At 47.1% G+C, this 24,766-nt stretch overlaps 2 protein-coding genes across 2 annotated transcripts; both read left to right on the top strand.

Moving 5' to 3' along the window:
* The first annotated feature begins 693 nt into the window (after positions 1-693).
* On the top strand, positions 694-21,117 carry LOC111568596 (serine-rich adhesin for platelets-like). Its single transcript, XM_023270313.3, has 5 exons — positions 694-1,210; positions 1,349-1,453; positions 8,651-8,760; positions 8,908-9,180; positions 10,119-21,117. The coding sequence occupies exons 1-5, from the start codon at positions 1,003-1,005 to the stop codon at positions 21,114-21,116; spliced, it is 11,694 nt and encodes a 3,897-aa protein (XP_023126081.2). The 5' UTR covers positions 694-1,002; the 3' UTR covers position 21,117.
* A 310-nt stretch (positions 21,118-21,427) lies between these two features.
* LOC111568612 (transcription initiation factor TFIID subunit 11-like) lies at positions 21,428-22,210 on the top strand. The gene has a single exon (XM_023270326.2). It carries the CDS (start codon positions 21,435-21,437, stop codon positions 21,879-21,881), a length of 447 nt encoding a protein of 148 aa, XP_023126094.1. The 5' UTR covers positions 21,428-21,434; the 3' UTR covers positions 21,882-22,210.
* Positions 22,211-24,766: the final 2,556 nt, after the last annotated feature.

Genomic DNA, 24,766 nt, shown 5'->3' with positions numbered 1-24,766 from the left:
TTCTTTCTCCAACACCTCCAGAGAAAATCGGTTTCCTCTCTACATTTCTGCTGCTTCCTGCTCTCCCACTTGTTCAAAGTGATCAATTCAGCTTTTTCTAAAATAATATCAGGTAATAGTCCAATCAGAAGGTGACAAGTTTGATCTCATTGATGAAAAACAGATTATATGTTCCAGACTTTAAGTTAACACGTGTGATTCTTTCACCTTATACTGCTTCATAAAAATAATTATCATCATCATCACGCATCAGACTCTGTGTTGCTGCCCATCACTGATTGGAGGCAAAATAATAATAATAACAACAACAACAACAATAATAATATTTGTCATTGAGGTCCTAACTGTAATTTCTGTACAGAGAGCGTTGTTGATGCATTATGGGAGCACAGCTTTGCCAAAACTGATGCCAAAGACATTAACACAAACAAAGTGGTCTAAAAAAAACAATCAAGCATGAAAAGAATTAAAATTATCTCTGTGGTCATGTGGGATTTAAACCAAAATGACTCTCAACACAAACTCAAGAAAGAATGTATTTTATTTCCTTTTTTTCATCAAATTCCAAACAGACACGTGTCCTGTGTACATATGTAGGAATCTGGAGAACAGATTTCAACTGCAACAAAATGTAAAGCAATGAAAACCAGAACGTCATGCATTCAGTCTGATTGGGATGTATTTGTCCTGAATTTAGCTGCAGGTTTTTCTGCTCCATGTCTGGATTCTTTGGGTTACAGTGAGAAGAAGTTTCCTTGTTGCTGCTGTTGGGATGGTGACCCTGTTTCACCGCCAGGACTTCAATAAAGTGGACAGTTAGAAGTGAAAGAGCTTCAGCTGCTCAGAGCAGCGGCTCAGGTTCCTCCTCTAATTATCCAATCAGCAGGCGGCTCCAGGTGTTCAGCAGCTTTATCATCCTCAGGTGAGGCGGCAGTCTGCAGCAGCTTCCAGCCGCTCTTCGGTGCTTCCCGGCGGGCAGAGAGCAGCGCAGTGGACCGGAGCATGTCGGCGGTTAACAGACGGATGACGATGGCCTGGGTTTGGCCCGCTTTGGTGCTTCTAGCCCGGCTCACCACGGCAGAGGAACCGCGTCGGGACGCACACGGGGCTTTGGCCGGCTCCAAGGCGCTGATCTCGGACTCCGAGCCGCCGATGGAGACCCGCAGCGGGGGAGGCCTCCTGCCGGTGCTGGTGTGGAAGTTTGTGAAAGGTAAAAATGCTGCTGCTTGAGGTGAGCTCAGGTAAGAGAGGGCGTGATAAACAGCAGGTGTAAGTGAGCAGAGAGCAGAGCTTGGAGGGAAATGTGGCCACATGTTGAAAGTGTAAAAAGTGAACATTTGTGTTGCAGATGCTGCAGATGCATCAGATTTGGGCCGACCGCAGTTTCTCTGCAGCGACACGTCACTCTCTGTTCGCTTGTCGCTCATCCGATACTCTGACCTGCATCTGCAAGGTGAGTCTGATTGATCCACCTGCTGCTGCTGCACCGCCTCACTCCACAGAGGCTCTGGAAGCTTTCTGCTTCATCTCAGTGTTCAGCCTCTGATGCTCTTTGTGGTCCCCATGATGCCTCACCTGCAGACAGGTAACAGGGAGGGTAAAAAGGAAGTGAGGGGAGCTGCTCCCTCTGCTGACTGAACTGCATGATTACAAGGTAAAAGTTGAGACTGATTCAGATCGAACTTCAGCTTCAGACATGATCTGGATGGGTCAGGTTGGCATCATGTTGCTGACTGCATCATCTTAATATTGACTTTGAGCCCAAATTTGACTTCAGGGTTTAAATGTGTTCAAATACACAACTGTAGCTGAAATAAAAGTTAATCAGACTAAAGTGTTGATTGGATGAATTTCTTAAAAGCTACTTTATCAAGAAAATGAAGTCAAGAACCCTTTGATTCCTGTTTCAATGAGATAATAGTAGTTGGAAGAAGTGAACTGTGAGGAATCAGGTTGTTTCTGCTGCAAATGCAGTAAATAAAATGGCTTTGCTTGGAGATGTTCTGCTGCAGGGAAGTGAAGCATCGTGTCCTTTATCTGCTCAGTGTCAACCATTTTAGGGTTTCTCATTCTCGGAAAAGATTTTTATGTTGCTCTTTATGTATTTCAAGTTTTTGTGTTGTGGCCTATTGACTCTGTTTCTGAGGCTGCCCTCTAGTTGGCGCTAACAGACCCAGGGTTCAGCTGCAGAGTGACTCGCCTTCAACCGAGAACTGACAGCAGCACAGGAACAGGGTTTACAGCACATCGGCTCCACGGATCATCTTCTGCTGCAGAATGGTTGCGTCTAGCCTTGAACTGCAGCTCAGCAGGTTCTTGTGGTTTGATCTGAGCACTGGAACCCTTCACCCTCCACTGCTGCTCTGCTGAAGCCTTCTTCACTGTTCTGAGACCTGCTGATATCTGTTCACTCTACGTCGATCAGTGCTGAGAGTTGTGGACGATGCCTTTTCTTCTGACTTCATTCAGTTTATTAATTGTTTGGGACTTGAAGGCGGTCGTTCCTGGGTGAGTACATCTACCAACGCGTTTGTCCTGTGGATGTTGCTCATGAATGCACCTGTGCTATGGCTGCTGGTCAACCTGTTCAACCACCATTCATCTGGCACAGGACATAAACCTGACCTACCCAGAGACTTACTTCCACTTCACAGCCTTCTAGCTTTGTACAAATGCTTCACATTCAGGTGTTGCTTGGTTTCAACATATCCAGTGTCTGGTTCACTGTGTAATGTTCCAAGGCAGAGATTGTTTGTCTTATTATTGCTCTTATCAGGTAATGTGCAGCCTAACCCTGGTTCAGACACCATCTGATTTTAAATCCCTGTCTGGTCTTAAAATGGTTTATCTTAATGTGTGCGGCTTGTTATCCCAGACGGACATGATCAGGATTTGGGTTTAATCAACAGATGCAGATATTGTTGTATTTTCTGAAACTCTGCCGACAGACTCTATTACGATAAAGATATTAACATGAAAGAATGTTTATCGTACCGACAAGCCTAAGAAAGGTGGAGGTGTTGCTACTTTTGTTAAATCAAGCTTTAAAGCCTCAGTAGTTCTGAGTCCATCTGCAAACAGCTGGAATCTTTGGTACTGAATGTGGAAACTGTTAAAGTCCTTTATGACTGCTGTTGGGTGCTACTGGCCTCCATCTGCCTAAAGGAAGCGTTCCAATCTTTAAAGCACCTTTTGTCCAGAATAAACTATATTGGAAGAAAATGGGACTAATCCCTGAGGGAGAGATCATTTGGCTGTTCTTTACAGTTTGTAAATAAACATGCCCCATTAAGGAGATCCAGGGAAAAGAGGTGACAACATCCCTGTTTCTGCCCAGAGGTGGCAGATATTTATGAGCATAACCTGATTTGGACCAAGACAAGGAAACCAGGCTGTATCCCTGACTGGTCTGCTTTCAGACAACTAAAAAATAAATGCCCTTCTGTAATCAAGAACGCCAAATCAGAGTACAGGGGGTCCTCGGTTTACGACATCGACTTACAGCGCCACATCAGAACTGGTTATGTGGAACTAGTTGACAAGCGGATCGGATGAATACGTCGTCACACAGCGCTATCAGACGGCTTTGTTTCCATTCTGTGGTTGTACTCCACCTTGGATTGTGCTACATTCACTAACTTTTTGTCCTTCATTATGGCTCCCAGCGTAAGTCAGACTCTTCTGATTCTTGGAAGAAGAGGAAAGCCATCTCCATGGAAGTGAAAATAGAATAAAATGCTGTGAACAGGAAGAAACACCGACCAACATGGGTCAAGTTGTAAAAACAGGTCAACATATTGTAGTGACCCTCTGTGATGAATGAGTGAGACTTTATCTGGTTCTCTGCTGGTTTATTGAACCTTCACACAGGATACTGTGGGCCGTAGCCAACGCCAGAATAACTAGAAAAACCCCATAACTTAGCTCCAGAATTAGCCGCCGTTCCCAGCTCTCTCTACTGCTGACTCTCAGCCAATCAGAGGTGAGCTAACTAAACATGGCACGTTCACTGATATTAGGTAAATCTGGAACTGAACAATAAGCATTGAAACCTCAACAACAATACCAGTCTGTTACAATATTCTGTTATCTTCTAGTAAAATGATTCATACATGCATGAAAGTCATTGGTATTCATGACTTTATGAAGAACTGATCGATATCGTGATGCATGGAACGGCTTTGCTTACATTTTCACCGGAATTCCGACTTGCGGTGAAAATCGACTCGCATAGATCAGTAGGAACACAACTCCAACGTAAGTCGAGGACCTCCTGTACTAATTGTCACCACTGAGAACCTGAATAATCCACAGGAACTGTGGAAGGTTGTTGATTTTCTTTCTGTGAGCACCAGTTCTCAGGCTCTACCTGCCTATGTTTTAAAGGATTCTCTTCCTGTCTATGATAGAATGGAGGTATTAAATTGTTTCAGTGAGCATTTTATGTCTTCTGGCTCTTTCTTTGACTTGGTGGGAGTTGTCTCTGGGAAACCCTGCACAGACCTCCCAGTGTTCACTGATGAGCCTTTTAACCCTCAGGAGCCTAGTGACGTGCCGGCGTCAAAAAACCAGAGTTATGATCAATAATAAATGCCACGTTTTTTTACCGAACTTTACCCGAGCGTATTTCCAGCGTCTTTTATGCGGGACTAAACATTGAACTTTGCACTCAGTGGAGAGTCCTCTCTCGTTGAAAGTGCTGGCTAGAAAAACAGAGAAACACAGGGCTGCCAACTCTCACACTTTGGCTGTGAGACACACACAGGACCTTAGAGTGAGATTTGGTGTAGGACAGAAAATGCAAACCGGATTTTCACAAACCTGGTGTTCTCTGGAGTAAAAACGTCAACTGGATTTCCCCAAACGTGACTGAGTTGCGTGTGACACTCTGACTGGGAGCAGCTGGGGGACAGAGACACACTGACTGGGAGCGGCTGGGGGACAGAGACACTGACTGGGAGCGGCTGGGGGACAGAGACACACTGACTGGGAGCAGCTGGGGGACAGAGACACACTGACTGGGAGCAGCTGGGGGACAGAGACACTGACTAGGAGCAGCTGGAGGACAGACACACTGACTGGGAGCAGCTGGGGGACAGAGACACTGACTGGGAGCAGCTGGGGGACAGAGACACACTGACTGGGAGCAGCTGGGGGACAGAGACACACTGACTAGGAGCAGCTGGAGGACAGAGACACTGACTGGGAGCGGCTGGGGGACAGAGACACTGACTGGGAGCGGCTGGGGGACAGAGACACACTGACTGGGAGCAGCTGGGGGACAGAGACACACTGACTGGGAGCGGCTGGAGGACAGAGACACTGACTAGGAGCGGCTGGGGGACAGAGACACTGACTGGGAGCGGCTGGGGGACAGAGACACTGACTGGGAGCGGCTGGGGGACAGAGACACACTGACTGGGAGCAGCTGGGGGACAGAGACACACTGACTAGGAGCAGCTGGAGGACAGATACACTGACTAGGAGCAGCTGGAGGACAGACACACTGACTGGGAGCAGCTGGGGGACAGAGACACTCCCAGTGTGAACGTCTCTGTGTTACTAGGAAGACAGTGGAATATTCTAGAAATACACAGAGGACAGACGGCCAAAGTGCGGATCTGGAACTTTCTATCATTGTCTCTAGTCAGGGGACAGTTGTAACTCTATGGGAGAGCAGCTCTCAGCTCCACTCAGACAGCAGCACGTCCTTCACTGGCTTTGGACACAGATCATTCTGTCTGCCAGACACAGAGAAGACACAAGATGCACAGGAAATGAAGACTTTGCTTCAGATGTAAAATAATAATAATGTTCCAGCAATGGAGAGCACCAGGACTCCAGATTCTCCCCATGATCCTAAAGCCCGTTTCTATTGTTTTTGCCATTGCAGAGACTGTAGTGGACAGAAAAAGTTTTTTTGGAGTGGCACAAATTCATTTATGTAAAATTTTATTGTGACTCCTGATGATTTTGTAAATAGTTGTGCAAAGGCGCCTAAAATTTCCTGCATTTTAGTGCAAATAGTGGTATATAACTGTTTGACTGCTAAATTTGCACATTATTTTATGACATAAACAATTTATATTTGCATTCTAAGTTCTGAAAAGGATTCTTTACACATGTTTATGGTGTCCGCAGTAAGAAAATCTAACTTTTTACGACTTGGACTTTGTATTTTTTCTGCAATTTTAGGTCAAGTGTGTTCATACATTATATCAAAAAATGTATAAATAACTGTAGAATCACACAGGTAAGGTTGTGCTGAAAAAAAGACACCAAGCAAAGCAAGATCAACAGTTTTTAAGGTGAAATATAAAAGGTAAAATCAGAATTAGTCAAAAATGGACCTCAGTCAAATTGTCCCCCCAGGGCCCCGAAGAGTTAACATACCTTTCATCACTCAGGAAGTCCATAAAGCCCTTAAAGCTGTAGACCATAGAAAACCTTCTGGACCTGATTTAATAGATACTTACTTTTTGAAACTGGCAGCTGATTTTGTAGCAGAGCCTATTACAATCCCTTGTAACCTCATAGTGAAAAAAATGAAGTTACCTGTGTTTGGAATTAAATTTATTTATAGCAGCCTTAAGAACAGCGTTCACAAAGCTTTGACAATTAAAACATGCAACACAGACAATCAAACAAGATATTGGAGACAGGTCAAAGCAGTCAGTTAAAATAAATAGTAAAAATGACAATAAATGAATAATTAGCTAGATTAGCATGCAACTCAAACAAGGGAACTAGGCAGTTTGAAAATTAAAGAATGAGACTGAGGGTTAAAATTAAGTCAAAAAAATTAGAAAGAAGACATCACACCAAAGAACCAGACAGCTAAAATGAAAATAAAACCAGAGAGAACATCTAAAATAACACTATACACAATAGAACTAATTAAAGCTAAAAGTAAACCTCACATAAAAGCAAGTCTATAAAAGTGGGCTTTAAAAGAAGTTCCTGACTCTTTAGACCTCATCTCCTCATGCACAAATTAGCTCTGTTCTCCCGTTCTTAACCATAACCCAGCGATTTAACTAATAATAGACCAATATCTACTCTTTCAGTACTGGCCAAAAAAATTTAAAAAAAAAACACAGCACCATCACAGCTGCAGTGAAGGTGCTGAATGACATTACGGTTGCATTTGATAAGAAACAACACAGTGCATCACTTTTATTGATCTGTCAGTGCTGTTGACCACGATATTTTAAAGCTTAGACTCCTTCATTTGGGACGCTCAGGGCATGCAGTCGCTTGGTTTACAGATTATCTCAGCAATAGGGCTCAGTGCATTAAATATGATGGCCTGAATCTGTTACTGTCCACAAGGGGGTGCCACAGGTTTCTGTATTAGGTCCCCTTTCATTCATTATTTACAGCAATGGTCTGGGTCTAAATGATTTTTAAGCTGATGATAGTTATTTCGTGCTTGTTCAGGTTGTTGGATCCCTGCAGTAAGCTTTTTTTTGCCATCCAGAACTCATTACTTGACCTGAAACTTGTTCTCAATGCAGACCAGACTAAACTGATGTTGTTCTCCAACTCTAGGACATGTCCGCAGATGATTCCCTCAGTGTTCACACTGGAGGGAAATGAACTAGAGGTGGTTCATGTGTATAAGTACCTGATGACTTCCTCACTTTCAAGCCACATGTGGAGAATCTTGTGTAGAACCTGAGGCTAAAACTGAGTTTTTATTTTCGAAGCAAGTTGTGTTTTTCTTTTAGTGTAAAAAGAGGGTTGTTGCTGTGACTTTTCTGTGTGTATTTGATTATAGAGATCTTTTGTACTTGAATGCTATGGATGGTTGACACTGTTTACTTCTCTGATGTTTATTAAGAACTGTGAAGTGTTGACGCTCCACTGTCAGTTCTACTCTGGGGTGGGACAGCTGCTTTAGCCACCAGAAGGATCCATCATTGGCATACTTTCATATATCAGGAAAACTTTGAACGACTGCTTCCTACATTTGTTCTCTGACTGTACAGAAAAGTTCTGATCTTCACTCCCTGTTCACAAGATCATTTGCTGCTTTCTGTTCCACATACCCATACTAAATTGTGTAAAAAGGCTTTTTCCTCTTCACCTTTAGCATGGAATATGTTGCAGAAACACTGGAAACTAACGGAGTTCATCTCATTGTGTGCTTTTAAATCCAAACTGCGCATTCTTGAGGCCGATTCCACAACATGCACTTGTTTGTCATAATTTGCTTGTAAATGTAATCTACAAATTGTTTTTGTTGTTCGTGTCTTAATTGTGTTTTAACTATGTAATTTTGTAACTGTGTTTTGTATTTGCTGTTGCCCATCTTGACCAGGACTCCCTTGAAAAAGAGGTACCTAATCTCACTGGGATTTCTCCTGGTTAAATAAAGGTAAAGAAATAAATAAGGAACTAATTCCCTGAACTCAGTGTAGTTTGTTGGTTGAACATAATTTCATTAGAAGTTTTGGTAGTTCCAAGATGAAGGCAGCTGTTGGGTTGATGTTTCTTGGTGAGTCTAAACATATTTTAAGAGCACTGAAGCCTGGTGCAGCTCCGTCAGTGGATCCACCTGTTACCTTTGTCAGATGGACTCACCTGGAAAGTCTCCGTCTGAGATCATGTGACTTCTAACCTGTTGGTTCTGATGGTGTCTCTGCAGATGGGAGGAGGTTGGCGTGGCTGCAGCAGGGATGTGATGGTTCTGTTGGGACCGTGGGGCCGTGGCTGCTGCTGAAGCTGCCTTACACCAGCTGCCATGTGACGTCACAGGTAAATCTCTGGGTGCTGAGTTTGTCACCGAGTTTCTACTCAGTGGAACGAGACTGGAGACCAAAGGCACCAGAAACGGTGGAACTCCTGGATGATCTCCAGCTAATGACAAACTGTTGCCTGGTGACGACTTGGTCTGTTCCACAGGTTTCAAATGGAACGTGGTTCCACCAGTTGAAGCTGCGTTACTTCGACCACCTGCTGCGGGAGAACATGACGGCTGTGGTCGCCTGTGAGGATCCTGCAACGTGGACCCTGCCGGCGGTGAGCTGCAGGAGCACAGAAGTGGCTGTGAAACTGCCTCAGGGAAGCAGACTGCAGAAGGTGAAGGCTCTGGGGAAAGATGTGGTGGTTGGGAGGGTGCAGACCACCACTACTCCAGGGCCAGTGTTGGTGCAGATCTCCACACCGGCAGACAAGGTAAGGATGGAGCGATCCACCATCCAGTTTGTCATAGCTGGGTGGAGAACTAACAGCTGAATCCAAAGTTGTTTAAATCAATCCAGCTGGACTTTAAGAAGGTTCCTTGAAGACGTTTCACCTCTCATCCAAGAGGCTTCTTCAGTTCTGGTGGTGGTTGATGTTGCCTCAGCTTATAACCTCTGTGAGATGTGGTCAGTATTATTCACAGTCCGATGACCATTGCCAAAGCCCACCTGGCTCCTCAAGAATGGTCGATGGGAGCCAGGGAGTGACAAAGGGGGTCGTTGAAATGCGAGTTTCACCGAGCCCTCGTATGCTAATGGTGGTCGTTAGCATGAGTCACCTCACCTGAGTCATTTTTGCTGAGTAGTTCTTTTGGGGAGTTTTGAAAGGACCTGATTGTAAAATGGCGAAAGATGATGTCGCAGACCACCCCCCCGTTCAGAGATGGCTTCTCCACTTTGACATGGATGGCTTCTTTCACGCCTCTCTCAAACCATCTGTCCTCCCTGTCCAAAATCTGAACATTGGTGTCCTGAAATGAGTGTCCCTCTTCCTTGAGGTGAAGGAAGACCGCCGAATCCTGTCCTGAGGAACTGGCTCTTCTGTGTTGAGCCATACGCTTGTTAAGTGGCTGTTTGGTTTCCCCTATGTAGAGATCTGAGCATTCCTCGCTGCATTTAACTGCATACACCAGGTTGCTCTTCTAACTGTGTGGTGTGGGGTCTTTTGGGTGGACCAGTCTTTAAAGACTGGTCCACCCAAAAGCTGAGGCAACATCAACCACCACCAGAACTGAAGAAGCCTCTTGGATGAGAGGTGAAACGTCTTCAAGGAACCTTCTTAAAGTCCAGTTGGATTGATTTAAACAACTTTGGATAACCATGACCTGGATGAATGAGAAACTACACAGATAACGGCTGAATGTTGTGCAGGACTCCATGTTTGAAGTGAACTATTTGGACTCGGCTGGGGAGATGTCCATGATGCTGGCGGCTTGTTTCAGTGCAGCCAGAGGAGATGGGCGGGATCGTCAGCGCAGAGCTCTGCAACACCAGGACCAGAGGGACTGGGTGGTGAATCCTCGTCATTGGCACAATGTGGAACCCCGACAGGTGAGAGGGGAAACTGAAACGGTGGAACCTCCACGTGATGACGAGACCACGACAGTCACGGTTATTCCTGTATTCGCACCAGTCATTTATGATGATTCAATAATCTATGATTTGTGGGGATTCTACGACATTCCAGACGGGCCATATTCAGAAGACGAAATCGCAAATTCTCCTTCATCAACCACGTCTGAGGATCCAAATACCACACACAGAGTTTCCACAGCCCCACAGCCAATGACCACATCCAGTGCCTTCACCACTACTCAGCCGATGACGACATCCACAGCCTCATCGACCAGGCAACCAGCAACCACAGCCAGAGCGTCATCGTCCACTCAGCAGAAAACCACGTCCAGTGCATCATCAACAACAACCTCCAGTACCTCCACAATGCAGCCAAGGACCACATCCAAACCCTCCATGAGCACTCAGCAGACCACTGCATCTACAACTATTGAGACAACAACCACATACAGGGCCTCTACAGCTATGCAGCCAATGATCAGAACCAGTGACTTCACCACTATGCAGCTGGCACCCACATCCAGAGACTCCACGACCAGTCATCAGGCATCCACCATATCTACAACCACCCAAGCAAAAACCACATCTGCATCTACACAGCCAACAACCACATCCAGAGCGTCATTGCCAATACTCAGCACCTCCACAACCATGCACGCAATGGCCACATCTACAACACCTGTGACCACAATCACATCCAGACCCTCTAGGCCTCAAGTCTCATCAAACACGCAGTCAACAATCACAGCCAGATTGTCACTGATGACTCAGCAGAAAACCATGTCTACTGGATCTACGATGACTCAGACAACAACCACATCGGCTTCTACACAGACAACAACATCCAGCACCTCTACAACCATTCAATCAATGACCAAACATAGCACATCTACAACTGGGCAGCCAACAACAACATACAGAGACTCATCAACCACTCGGCAGAAAACCACATGCAGCAGATCTACAACCACTCAGTCAAAAAACACATTCATATTAACACAGCCAACTGCAACATCCAGGGCCTCAATGGCCACTCAACCAAGGACCACATCTGGGTCTTCCATGACCACTCAAAGGACAACCATATCCAGTGCATCTACGACTAAGCAGCTGAGGTCAACATCAAGAGCCTCCACAACAGCTCAGCAGGAAACAGCATCCAGTACACCTACAACCACTCAAGCAAGGACCACGTCCACTCATAAGACAGCCACATCCAGTGCATCTACGACTATGCAACAGAGATCAACATCTAGCACCTTCACAACAGCTCAGCAGGGAACAACTTCCAGCTCATCCACTGAGCAGACAACCACATCCACCAGAACTCAGATTACTCAAGAGACAACTACATCTACACATCCACCAAGCACATTCGACAAGTCATTGGCCACTCAGCCAAAGGATACATCCAAATTCTCAAATTCCACTCAGACCACCAGATCCAATGCAACTACAATGACACAGCTGAGGTCAACCTTCTGTGTCTCCACAACAGGTCAGCAAGCAACAATGTCCAGTTCATCTATGACCACACAGCCAAATACCACATCTGGATTCTCCACAACCACTGAGCAGACAACCACATCCACCAGAAGTCTGATGATTCAGGAGACAACCACACCGACATCTGCAAAGCCACGAAGCACATCCAGTGTGTCTTGGACCACTCAGGAGACAAACGCATTCACCGGACCTATGAACACTCAGCCAAGGACCACATCTGGATCCTCCATATCCACTCAAAAGACAACCATATCCAGTGCACCTACATCTATGCAGCTGAGGTCAACATCCAGCATCTCCATAACAGCTCAGGAGGCAACAGCTTCCAGCGTATCCATGAACACAAAGCAGACAACCACACATGCATCTACACAGCCACCAAGCACATCCAGTGTGTCACTGACCACTCAGCAGAGAACCACATTCACTGGATCGATGATTGCTCAGCCAAGGTCCACATCTGGATCTTGCACAGCCACTCAGCCAACAACCACTTCCAGGTCATCAATGGCCATCTGGCCAATGATCACATCCAGATCCTCCACGTCCAGTCAACCATCAACCACATCTAGTGCCACCAAGTCCCCTCAGCAGGAAACCACCTCCATCATGTCTACAATTACTCAAGCAACAACTACATCTTCATCTGCACAGTCAACAACCACATCCAACACACCAGTGATCACTCAGCAGAGAACCACATTCACCGGATCTAAGACCACCCAGCCAAGGACCACATCTGGATCCTCCACATCCACTCAACAGACAACCATATCCAGAGCATCTATGATCATTCAGCCAAGGACCACATTTGGATTCTCAACAGCCACTCAAGCGATAGCCACATCCAGTGCACCTACAACTACACAAATGAGATCAACATCCAGCGCCTCCACATCAGCTCAGGAGGCAACAACTTCCAGCACCTCCACAACAGTTCAGCAGGCAACTACGTCCAGTACATCCACAATCACTGAACAGACAACCACATCCAACAGATCTCTAATCACTCAGGAGATGACTACATCTGCATCCACACAGCCACCAAGTACATCCAGTGGGTCATTGATCACTCAGCAGAGAACCACATTCACCAGATCTGAGAGAACTCAGCCAAGGACCACATCTGGATCCTCCACATCCACTCCAAAGACAACCATATTCAGTCCACCTACAACTACACAGGTGAGATCAACATCCAGCGTCTCCACAACAGCTCAGCAGGCAACAACTTCCAGCGGATCCATGACCACAAAGCAGACAACCACACATGCATCTACACAGCCACCAAGCACATTCAGTGTGTCATTGACCACTCAGGAGAGAGCCAGATTCACTGGATCAACGGTTGCTCAGCCAAGGTCCACATCTGGATCTTGCACATCCACTCAGCCAACAACCACTTCCAGGGCATCAACAACCACTTGGCCAATGATCACATCCGGATCCTCCACGTCTACTCAACCATCAACCACATCTAGTGCCTCCAAAAACTTTCAGCAGGCAACCACCTCCACCATGTCTACAATTACTCAAGCAATAACTACATCTTCATCTGCACAGTCAGCAACCACATCCAGTGCATCAATGTGCACTCAGCAGAGAACCATATTCACTGAATCTAAGGCAACCCAGTCAAAGAGAATATCTGGATACTCCACATCCACTCAACAGACAACCACACCCAGAGCATCGATAAACATTCAGCCAAGTACCACATCTGGATTCTCAACATCCACTCAAAAGACAGCCATATCCAGGGCACCTATGACTACGCAGCTGAGGTCAACATCCAGCGCCGAGCAGGCAACAACGTCCAGTGCATCTACAACCTCTCGGCCAAGGACCACATCAACTAAAGAGACAATCGCATCCAGTGCATCTACAACTATGCAGCTGAGTTCAACATCTAGTGCCTCTTCAACAGCTCAGCAGGTAACAACTTCTAGCGCATCCACAACCACAGATCAGTCAACCACATCCACCAGAACTCAGGTTACTCAAGATACAACCAAACCTACATCTGCACAGCCATCAAGCCCATACAGCATGTCACTGACTACTCAGCAGAGGACCACATTCACTGGATCTAAGACCACTCAGCCAAGGTTCACATCTGGATTCTTGACATCCACTCAAAAGACAACCACATCTAGTGTATCTTCGACTACGCAGCTGAAGTCAACATCCAGCACCTCAACAACAACTCAGCACTCAACCACCTCCAGTGCCTACATGACCACTGAGCAGACAGCCACATCCACCAGATCTCCCACCACTCGGGAGACAACTGCATCTGTATCTGTATCCACATTGACAATGCAACAGAAGACCACATTCATGGGATCTATGACCACTCAGCCAAAGGACACATACGAAATCTCCACTTCCACTCAGACGACGACTACATCCAGATCCTCCACGTTGACTCAACTGGCAACCTTAGCCAGTGCATCTCGGATGACTCAGCCAAGGACCACATCCTTATCCTCAACATCCCCTCGACAGACAACCACATCCAGTGAATCTAGAACAACTAAATCAATTACCATGTCCACTCAAAAGACCACTACATCCAATGCATGTCAAACCACTGAGCCAAGGACCACATCTGGATCATCGATATCCACTCAAAAGACAATCATATCCAGTGCACCTACATCGACACAGCTAAAGTCAACATCCAGTGCCTCCTCAACAGCTCAGCACGCCACCATGTCCAGTGCATCTACAACCATTCAGCCAAGGACCACATCTGGGTTTTCCACGACCACTCAAATGACAACGATATCCAGTGCATCTACAACTATACAGCTTAGGTTAACATCGAGGGCCTTCACAACAGCTCATCAGGCAACAACTACCAGTGACTGTACGACCACTCAGTCAAAAACCACAGTCGGATTCTTTACAACAGCTCATAAGGCAACCATATCCAGTGCACCAACGACTACACAGCTGAGATCAACCTCCATTGTCTCCACAAATGTTTGGCAGGCAACAACATCCAGTGCATCTACAACCCCTGAGCCAAGGACCACATCCACTCAAAACACAACCCCATCCAGTGGATCTATGATCACTCAACCAAGGAGCATGTCCACTCAAAAGACAACCATATTCAATATGCCTACAATGACTCTGCTGATGTTAACATCCAGCTCCACCACAACAACTCAGCAGGCCCCAAAGTCCAATGCATCTATAACCACTCAGCCAAAGACCACATCCAGATTCCCGACAACAGCTCAGCAGGCAACCACATCCAGCACATCCACGACCACTGAGCAGACAACCACATCTACCAGAACTTGGGAGACCCAGGAGACAATCGCATCAGCATCTACACAGCCACCAAGCACATTCAACACATCATTGACCACTCAGCAGAGAACCATCTTCACTGGTTCTAAGACCACCCAGCCAAGGACCACATCCGGATCCTCCACGTCCACTCAACAGACAACCACATCCAGTGCATCTGAGATGACGCAGCTGAAGTCAGCATCTAGCGTCTCCGCAACAGCTCAGCAGGCAACAACGTTGAGTGACTCTATGACCACTCAGCCAACAATCACATCTAGATTCCACCCAACAGCTCAGCAGGCAACCACATCCACCAGAACTCCAATGACTCAGGAGACAATGACATCAGCATCTGCACCTGCACAGCGACCAAGCACATCCAGCGATTCCAAGGATGACGACGATGATTCCAAGGAGGAAGGCGACGACGACTCCGAGGAGGACGGCGACGACGACTCCGAGGAGGACGGCGACGACGACTCCGAGGAGGACGGCGACGACGACTCCGAGGAGGACGGCGACGACGACTCCGAGGAGGACGGCGACGACGACTCCGAGGAGGACGGCGACGACGACTCCGAGGAGGACGGCGACGACGACTCCGAGGAGGACGGCGACGACGACTCCGAGGAGGCCGGCGACGACGACTCCGAGGAGGCCGGCGACGACGACTCCGAGGAGGACGGCGACGACGACTCCGAGGAGGCCGGCGACGACGACTCCGAGGAGGACGGCGACGACGACTCCGAGGAGGCCGGCGACGACGACTCCGAGGAGGACGGCGACGACGACTCTGAGGATGATGATGATTCCAGCTACGATGAGGATTCCACAACAACTCAGCAAGCAACAACTTCCAGTACATCCATGACCACTAAGCAGACAACCACACCCACCAGAACTCTAGTTACTGAAGAGACAACCACATCTGCATCTACACAGCCACCAAGCACATCCAGCGTGTCATTGACCACAAAACAGAGAACCACATTCCATGGATCTATGACCACAATGACCAAATCCAGATCCTCCACATCTGCAGAACAGACAGCCTTTGCCAGTGCATCTTGGATGACTCAGCCAAGGACCACATCTGGATCTTCGACATCCCCTCAACAACCAACCACATTCAGTGAATCTACGACCACTAAACCAAGGACCATGTCCACTCAAGAGACAACTACATCCAATGGATCTACAACTATGCAGCTGAGGTCAACATCCAGTGCCTCCACAACAGCTCAGCAGGCAACAAGGTCCAGTGACTCTATGACCCTTCAGTCAAAAACCACATCTAGATTCCCCACACCAGCTCAGCAGGCGACTACATCCACCAGAACTCCAGTGACTCAGGAGACAATGACATCTGCATCTGCACCTACACAGCGACCAAGCACATCCAGCGATTCCAAGGATGACGACGATGATTCCAAGGAGGATGACGAAGGCGATTCCGAGGAGGATGGCAACGATGACTCCGAGGAGGATGGCGACAACGACTCTGTGGAGGATGGCGACGACGACTCCGTGGAGGATGGCGACCCCAACTCTGAGGAGAATGGCGACGATGACTCCGTGGAGGACGGCTACGACGACTCTGAGGATGATGATGATTCCAGCTACGATGAGGATTCCACAACAACTCCTCAAGGAACAACTTCCAGTGCATCCATGACCACTAAGCAGACAACCACATCCACTGGAACACTAGTTACGGAAGAGACAACCACATCTGCATCTACACAGCCACCAAGCACATCCAGCGTGTCATTGACCACAAAGCAGAGAACCACATTCCATGGATCTATGACCACAATGACCACATCCAGATCCTCCACATCTGCAGAACAGACAGCCTTTGCCAGTGCATCTTGGATGACTCAGCCAAGGACCACATCTGGATCTTCGACATCCCCTCAACAACCAACCACATTCAGTGAATCTATGACCACTAAACCAAGGACCATGTCCACTCAAAAGACAACTACATCCATTGGATCTACGACTACGCAGCTGAGGTCAACATCCAGTGCCTCCCCAATAGCTCGGCGGGCCCCCAAGTCCAATGCATCTATAACCACTCAGCCAAAGACCACATCCAGATTCTCAACAACAGCTCAGCAGGCAACCACATCCAACACATCCACGACCACTGAGCAGACAACCACATCTACCAGAACTTGGGAGACCCAGGAGACAATTGCATCAGCATCTACACAGCCACCAAGCACATTCAACACATCATTGACCACTCAGCAGAGAACCATCTTCACTGGTTCTAAGACCACTCAGCCAAGGACCACATCCGGATCCTCCACGTCCACTCAACAGACAACCACATCCAGTGCATCTGAGATGACGCAGCTGAAGTCAGCATCTAGCGTCTCCACAACAGCTCAGCAGGCAATAATGTTGAGTGACTCTATGACCACTCAGCCAACAATCACATCTAGATTCCACCCAACAGCTCAGCAGGCAACCACATCCACCAGAACTCCAATGACTCAGGAGACAATGACATCAGCATCTGCACCTGCACAGCGACCAAGCACATCCAGCGATTCCAAGGATGACGACGACGATTCCAAGGAGGATGGCGACGACGACTCCGAGGAGGACGGCGACGACGACTCCGAGGAGGACGGCGACGACGACTCCGAGGAGGACGGCGACGACGACTCCGAGGAGGACGGCGACGACGACTCCGAGGAGGACGGCGACGACGACTCCGAGGAGGACGGCGACGACGACTCCGAGGAGCACGGCGACGACGACTCCGAGGAGGACGGCGACGACGACTCCGTGGAGGACGGCGACGACGACACCGAGGAGGACGGCGACGACGACGACGAGTCCGAGGAGAACGGCGACGACGAGTCCGAGGAGAACGGCGACGACGACTCTGTGGAGGACGGCGACGACGACTCTGAGGATGATGATGATTCCGGCTATGATGAGGACTCCACAACTCAGCAAGCAACAACTTCCAGTGCATCCATGACCACTAAGCAGACAACCACACCCACCAGAACTCTAGTTACTGAAGAGACAACCACATCTGCATCTACACAGCCACCAAGCACATCCAGCGTGTCACTGACCGCAAAGCAGAGAACCACATTCCATGGATCTATGACCACTCAACCAAAGGACACATACAGAATCTCCACTTTCACTCAACCGACAACCATATCCAGTGCACCAATGACTACACAGTTGAGATCAACCTCCACTGTCTCCACAACAGCTCGGCAGACAACAATGTCGAGTGACTCTATGACCACTCAGCCAACAATCACATGTGGATTCCACTCAACAGCTCAGCAGGCAACCACATCCACCAAAACTCCAATGACTCAGGAGATGAAATCTGCATCTATACGGCCACCAAGCACATCCAGCGATTCCAAGGACGATGGTGACGACAATTCCGAGAAGGATGGCGACAATGATTCCAAGGAGGGTGGCAACGACGATTCTGTAGAGCATGGCGACGACGATTCCGAGGAGGATGGTGATGACGATTCTGTAGAGGATGGCCACGACGACTCTGAGGAGGATGGCGACGACGACTCTGAGGATGGCGACGACGATTCTGTAGAGGATGGCGACGACGACTCTGAGGAGGATGGTGACGACGACTCTGAGGAGGATGGCAACGACAACTCCGAGGAGGATGGCGACGATGACTCCGTGGAGGATGGCGATGACGACTCTGAGGATGATGATGATTCCGGCTATGATGAGGACTCCACAACTCGGCAAGCAACAACTTCCAGTGCATCTATGACCACTAAGCAGACAACCACACCCACCAGAACTCTAGTTACTGAAGAGACAACCACATCTGCATCTACACAGCCACCAAGCACATCCAGCGATTCCAAGGACGATGGTGACGACAATTCTGAGAAGGATGGCGACAATGATTCCAAGGAGGGTGGCAACGACGATTCTGTAGAGCATGGCGATGACGATTCCGAGGAGGATGGTGATGACGATTCTGTAGAGGATGGCCACGACGACTCTGAGGAGGATGGCGACGACGACTCTGAGGAGGATGGCGACGACGACTCTGAGGAGGATGGCGACGACAACTCTGAGGAGGATGGCGACGACAACTCCGAGGAGGATGGCGACGACGACTCTGAGGATGATGATGATTCCGGCTATGATGAGGACTCCACAACAACTCGGCAAGCAACAACTTCCAGTGCATCCATGACCACTAAGCAGGCAACCACACCCACCAGAACTCTAGTTACGGAAGAGACAACCACATCTGCATCTACACAGCCACCAAGCACATCCAACGTGTCATTGACCACAAAGCAGAGAACCACATTCCATGGATCTATGACCACAATGACCACATCCAGATCCTCCACATCTGCAGAACAGACAGCCTTTGCCAGTGCATCTTGGATGACTCAGCCAAGGACCACATCTGGATCTTCGACATCCCCTCAACAACCAACCACATTCAGTGAATCTATGACCACTAAACCAAGGACCATGTCCACTCAAAAGACAACTACATCCAGTGGATCTACGACTACGCAGCTGAGGTCAACATCCAGTGCCTCCACAACAGCTCGGCAGCCAACAATGTCCAGTGACTCTACGACCCCTCAGTCAAAAACCAGATCTAGATTCCCCACACCAGCTCAGCACGCGACTACATCCACTAGAACTCCAATGACTCAGGAGACAACGACATCTGCATCTGCACAGCAACCAAGCACATCCAGTGATTCCAAGGAGGATGGTGACGATGATTCCGAGGAGGATGACGACAATGATTCCGAGGATGACGACGACGGCGATTCCAAGGAGAATGAGAATGGAGATTCCAAGGAGGATGGCGACAGAGATTCCGAGGAAGATGACAACAACAATGACGATTCTGAGAAAGATGACGATTCCGAGGATGAGGACAATGATGATTCCGAGGATGAGAATGATGACGATTCCGATGACGATTCTGAGGACAATTATTCCAACTACGTTCAGAATTCCGCAACAGCTCAGCAGGCAACAACTTCCACCGTATCCACGACCACTAAGCAAACAACCACATTCACCAGAACTCTGATTACTCAAGAGACAACCACATCTGCATCTACACAGCCACCAAGCACACCCAGCGTGTCATTGACCATAAAGCAGAGAACCACAATAACTGGATCAATGGCCACAATGACCACATCCAGATCCTCCACTTGCACTGAACAGACAACCTTATCCAGTGCATCTCAGATTCAGCCAAAGACCACATCCAGGTCCTTGACTTCCCCTCAACAGACAACCACATCTAGTGCACCTATGATTACGCAGCTGAGGTCAACATCCAGTGCCTCCACAACAGCTTGGCAGGCAACATTGTCCAGTGATTCCATGACCACTCAGTCAAAGACCACATCCAGATTCCTCACAACAGCTCAGCAGGCAACCACATCCAGCGCATCAACGACCACTAAGCAGACATCCACATCGACCAGAACTCCAATGACTCAGGAGGCGACGTCTGCATCTACACAGCGGCCAAGTGCATCCAGCGATTCCGACGAGGATGGTGATGACAATTCCGAGGAGGATGGCGATAACGATTTTGATGAGGATGGCAACACCGATTTCGAGGAGGATGATAACGATTCTCAGGGGGTGGCAACAGCGGTTCCAAGGAGGATGATGATGATTCCGAGGATGACGAGGATTCCAAGGATGATGACAACAATGGCGATACCGAGGAGGATGACAATGGTGATTCCGAGGATGATGACAATTCTGAGGACGGTGATGATTCCGAGGACGATGATTCCAACTACAGCGAGAATTCCACAAAAGCTCAGCAAGCAACTTCCAGCACATCCACGACCAATAAGCAGACAACCACATCCACCAGAACTCCGATTACTCAAGAGACAACCACATCCGGATGATGATGAAGATTCCAAGAAGGATGCACGATTCTGGGGATGACGACAATGACAACAACAATTCCGATGACAATAATGATAACGATTCTGAGGACGACAATGAATCCAACTACAAAGAGAATTCCACAACAGCTCAGCAAGCAACAACTTCCACTGCATCCACAGCCACTAAGCATACAACCACATCCACCAGAACTCAGATTACTCAAGAGACAACCACATCTGCACCTACACAGCCACCAAGCACATCCAGCGTGTCATTGACCACAAAGCAGAGAACCACATTAACTGGATCAATGACCACAATTACCACATCCAGATCCTTCACGTCCGCTGAGCAGACAACTCCAGCGCATCTCGGATGACTCAGCCAATGACCACATCCAGTGCATCTACGACTACACAGCTGAGGTCAACATCCTCCACAACGGCTCGACAGGCAACAACGTCTAGTGATTCTACAACTACTCAGCCAAAGACCACATCCAGATTCCCCACACCAGCTCAGGAGGCAGTCACATCCACCCGCACATCCAACGATTCCGAGGAGGATGGCGACAGCAATTCCAAGGAGGATGGTGATGATGATTCCGAGGAGGATGACAACAAAGACGACGGCAACTCTGAGGAGGATGACAACAAAGACGATGGCAACTCTGAGGAGGATGACAACGACGATGATGATTCTGAGGACGACGACGATTCCAACCAGAAAGAGAATTCCACAACAGCTCAGCAAGCAACATCTTCCAGTGCATCCACAACCACTAAGCAGGCGGCCACATCCACCAGAACTCCGATTACTTGAGAGACAACCACCAGTGGATGACAACGACGATTCCGAGGAGGATGATGACAATTTCAAGAACGACGATTCCCACTAAGAAGAGGATTCCACAACAGCGGGATGATGAGTACGATGATGACAAGCTGTACGATCGCAATGGACAGTAGGGCTTGGGCGATGAGGTTTGATGCTGACAATTCCACAACCAGCACCTCCAGTACACATCTGTGGACCAGTGGCCCCCCCCAGCACCTTGATCCATCCACAACATCAGCCACAACCGCAGAGGTCCTTAGTCCAACTCCTTGTATCTCCTGTCTCTTTGAAATAAAGTACAGCTTTGCATCAGATCCAGTCTGCGTATTTCTCATGTAGAGGTTTTCTGCTTCCACATAAAATGGTCAACATCTTGAGGTGAAATGAATAGATTTGGAATGTGAGGGTTGATCAGCTGTCAGAGCAGAAGTTAAAACCCTTCCCTCCTATAAAGCCCTTAATGGTCCCATCTGGTGTAAATCCATTTCTGTGTTTGGTAATTCTTGACCAATAGGGGTCCAGCTTTGTGTAGCCCCACCCCTCACTGTCCAGGTGAACATCAGACCGAGTAGCTGCCTCTGTCCTCCAGGTTTATTTACTTCCTACAGCTGCTAACTAATGTCTGAACCACAAATAAAACCCACCAGATGTCCTGTTGGTGGCAAGAGTGAACATAAGAGTCTTCATGCACTGCAGCATCTGAGGAACTGAATACCCAGTGGATTACTGATGGTCCACACAACTACAGAACATCCTTAGTGTTAGCATGTATTGTAGCTAACATTAGCTTTGTGTCCAGAGGTCTGGAAACTAAAAGACATCCAGAGATGTGTGGACGCAGGCAGTACTCATGTAACTTGGACACAGTGCTTTTTCCATCACATCTTCCTGAACTTTGACTTCATCTGTCAGTCTGTAGGGCGAACTTTGAAGTCCAAAGAGGTTGATTTGGAATGAGTGCTCGATCACAGAGATGCAACAAGATGTCAGTCATTGATCTGCTGCTGGTACCGTCACGTATCCAACTTTATTAGATTCACAACAACACAGTTCCATAATACAGTCTCACAGTAATTTAATAGTGCTATCCTTTTGTTCTTCCTGCTCAGAATAGACCTGATGTTTAGTGTCTGTCAGACTGTTAAAGACCTGTATGAAGTGAAATATAGCTGATCCAGCACCACCTGAACAGTGCTGGTAGGATTGACACTAAGGAATCTAAAATACAGGGTGTCTATTTACAATTTTAAGAATTTATTACAAAGGCAGTTGATAAGATATCTTAACCGGATTTGGTTTATTGTAATCAGTGGTTGTCAAAGTTTTTTCTACCTCATTTAATACACCTCTATATGAGCACCATTAGTTGCATGAAGCACATCAGGATGGTACTCGATTTCTTGCCATGTTCGCTGTAGCATAGCCTCGTCAATGGTGGCCATGGCATCAGAAATCTATTGCTTAAAGTCAGTAATGTCCCGTATCTTTGTTCGATACACGATATCTTTATCATCACCCCATAGACAGAAGTCCAAGGGAGTGATATCTGGTGAACATCGTGGCCATGGAACTGGCCCATCCCTTCCAATCCACCCGTCTGAGGAGCAGCCACTTTTTAGGGTTTCATTTAAAAGCACCTCTTTCACCAACAGGATACCTGAAACACATAACTTCAGTGTGTTTAAAACTTTAATAAACACTGACTACAATAAAACAAATCTGGTTCAGATATCTTATCAATTGCCTTTGTAATAAATTCTTAAAATTGTAAAGAGACTTTATGGACATCCTGTACTTCCAATATGACACTACTGACAGGCAGATTAGGATTTCTTAGAGATCAGATCAGACTTTTGTGCTACGTTGACTTCCTTTACTCTGATAGACTAGCTACCTGTTATCACATCGACCAGGTGTGTTACTGATGAATGGAGCTCAGAGATAGACACACAACGGCACACACAACCACCATACAGACAAACAACCACCACACAGACACACAAAACCAACATACAGACACACAAAACCACCACACAGACACACAACGACACACAATGACACAAACTGACAAACTACCTGTTCAGACTGTTCTTCTATTCCTGTACTGGCTTACTTTACTACTTTATTACTGTATAACTCGACTACAGTATTAATTTACTACTTTATAACTTGACTACAGTATTACTTTACTACTTTATTATTATATTACTGTATTACTTGACTACAGTATTACTTTACTACTTTAATACTTGAGTACAGTATTACTTTACTACTTGACTACAGTATTACTTTATTACTGTATTACTTTACGACAGTATTACTTTACTACGTTATTACTTAACTACAGTATTACTTTATTACTGTATTACTTTACTACAGTATTACTTTACTACTTGACTACAGTATTACTTTACTACGTTATTACTTTATTACTTGCCGGGTCCTAAACTTGTTTAAATTACTTTGTTATTTTTCTCCATCATTCTGTGGGATCATGACCTAAATATGTAAATGAGGTACTTTATTGTACATATACACTAAATTGCTCACCATCATTAGTATTTTAATGTACCTTCAATACTTTAACTTGCTCAGTAAATTAGTGTTTTCATGTAATATCGCTGGATCATAACCTAAATATGTAAATGAGGTCAATAATATTCTGGTCAGTGTTGAAGCAGTAAATCTGTCTTCAGGTTTCATTTATTAAGGAGTGTCTATTGTAGGGTCTATACTCTCCACTGGACAAGTAGTCTGATTACTGAGGAGCCTGGAGGAGTTCTATACTCTCCACTGTAGCAGTAATCTGATTACTGAGGCGCCTGCAGACTCTCTCAGCTACCTGTGGAGGTGCCGCTCTACTCTGACCG

This window comes from Amphiprion ocellaris, chromosome 17 (genome assembly GCF_022539595.1).
Source record: "Amphiprion ocellaris isolate individual 3 ecotype Okinawa chromosome 17, ASM2253959v1, whole genome shotgun sequence".
NCBI classification, from domain to species: domain Eukaryota; kingdom Metazoa; phylum Chordata; class Actinopteri; family Pomacentridae; genus Amphiprion; species Amphiprion ocellaris.
Note: the sequence above shows the minus strand (reverse complement) of the source record. Positions and strands in the feature narration are given on the sequence as shown.

Excerpts from the sequence above, each read along its gene's own strand:
- LOC111568596 (XM_023270313.3), top strand. The coding sequence starts at position 1,003 with ATGTCGGCGGTTAACAGACGGATGACGATGGCCTGGGTTTGGCCCGCT. Across the intron at positions 1,211-1,348 it reads GGTGTGGAAGTTTGTGAAAG|ATGCTGCAGATGCATCAGAT; the intron begins GTAAAAATGCTG and ends TTTGTGTTGCAG. Across the intron at positions 1,454-8,650 it reads CTCTGACCTGCATCTGCAAG|ATGGGAGGAGGTTGGCGTGG; the intron begins GTGAGTCTGATT and ends GTGTCTCTGCAG.
- LOC111568612 (XM_023270326.2), top strand. The coding sequence starts at position 21,435 with ATGACTCAGCCAATGACCACATCCAGTGCATCTACGACTACACAGCTG.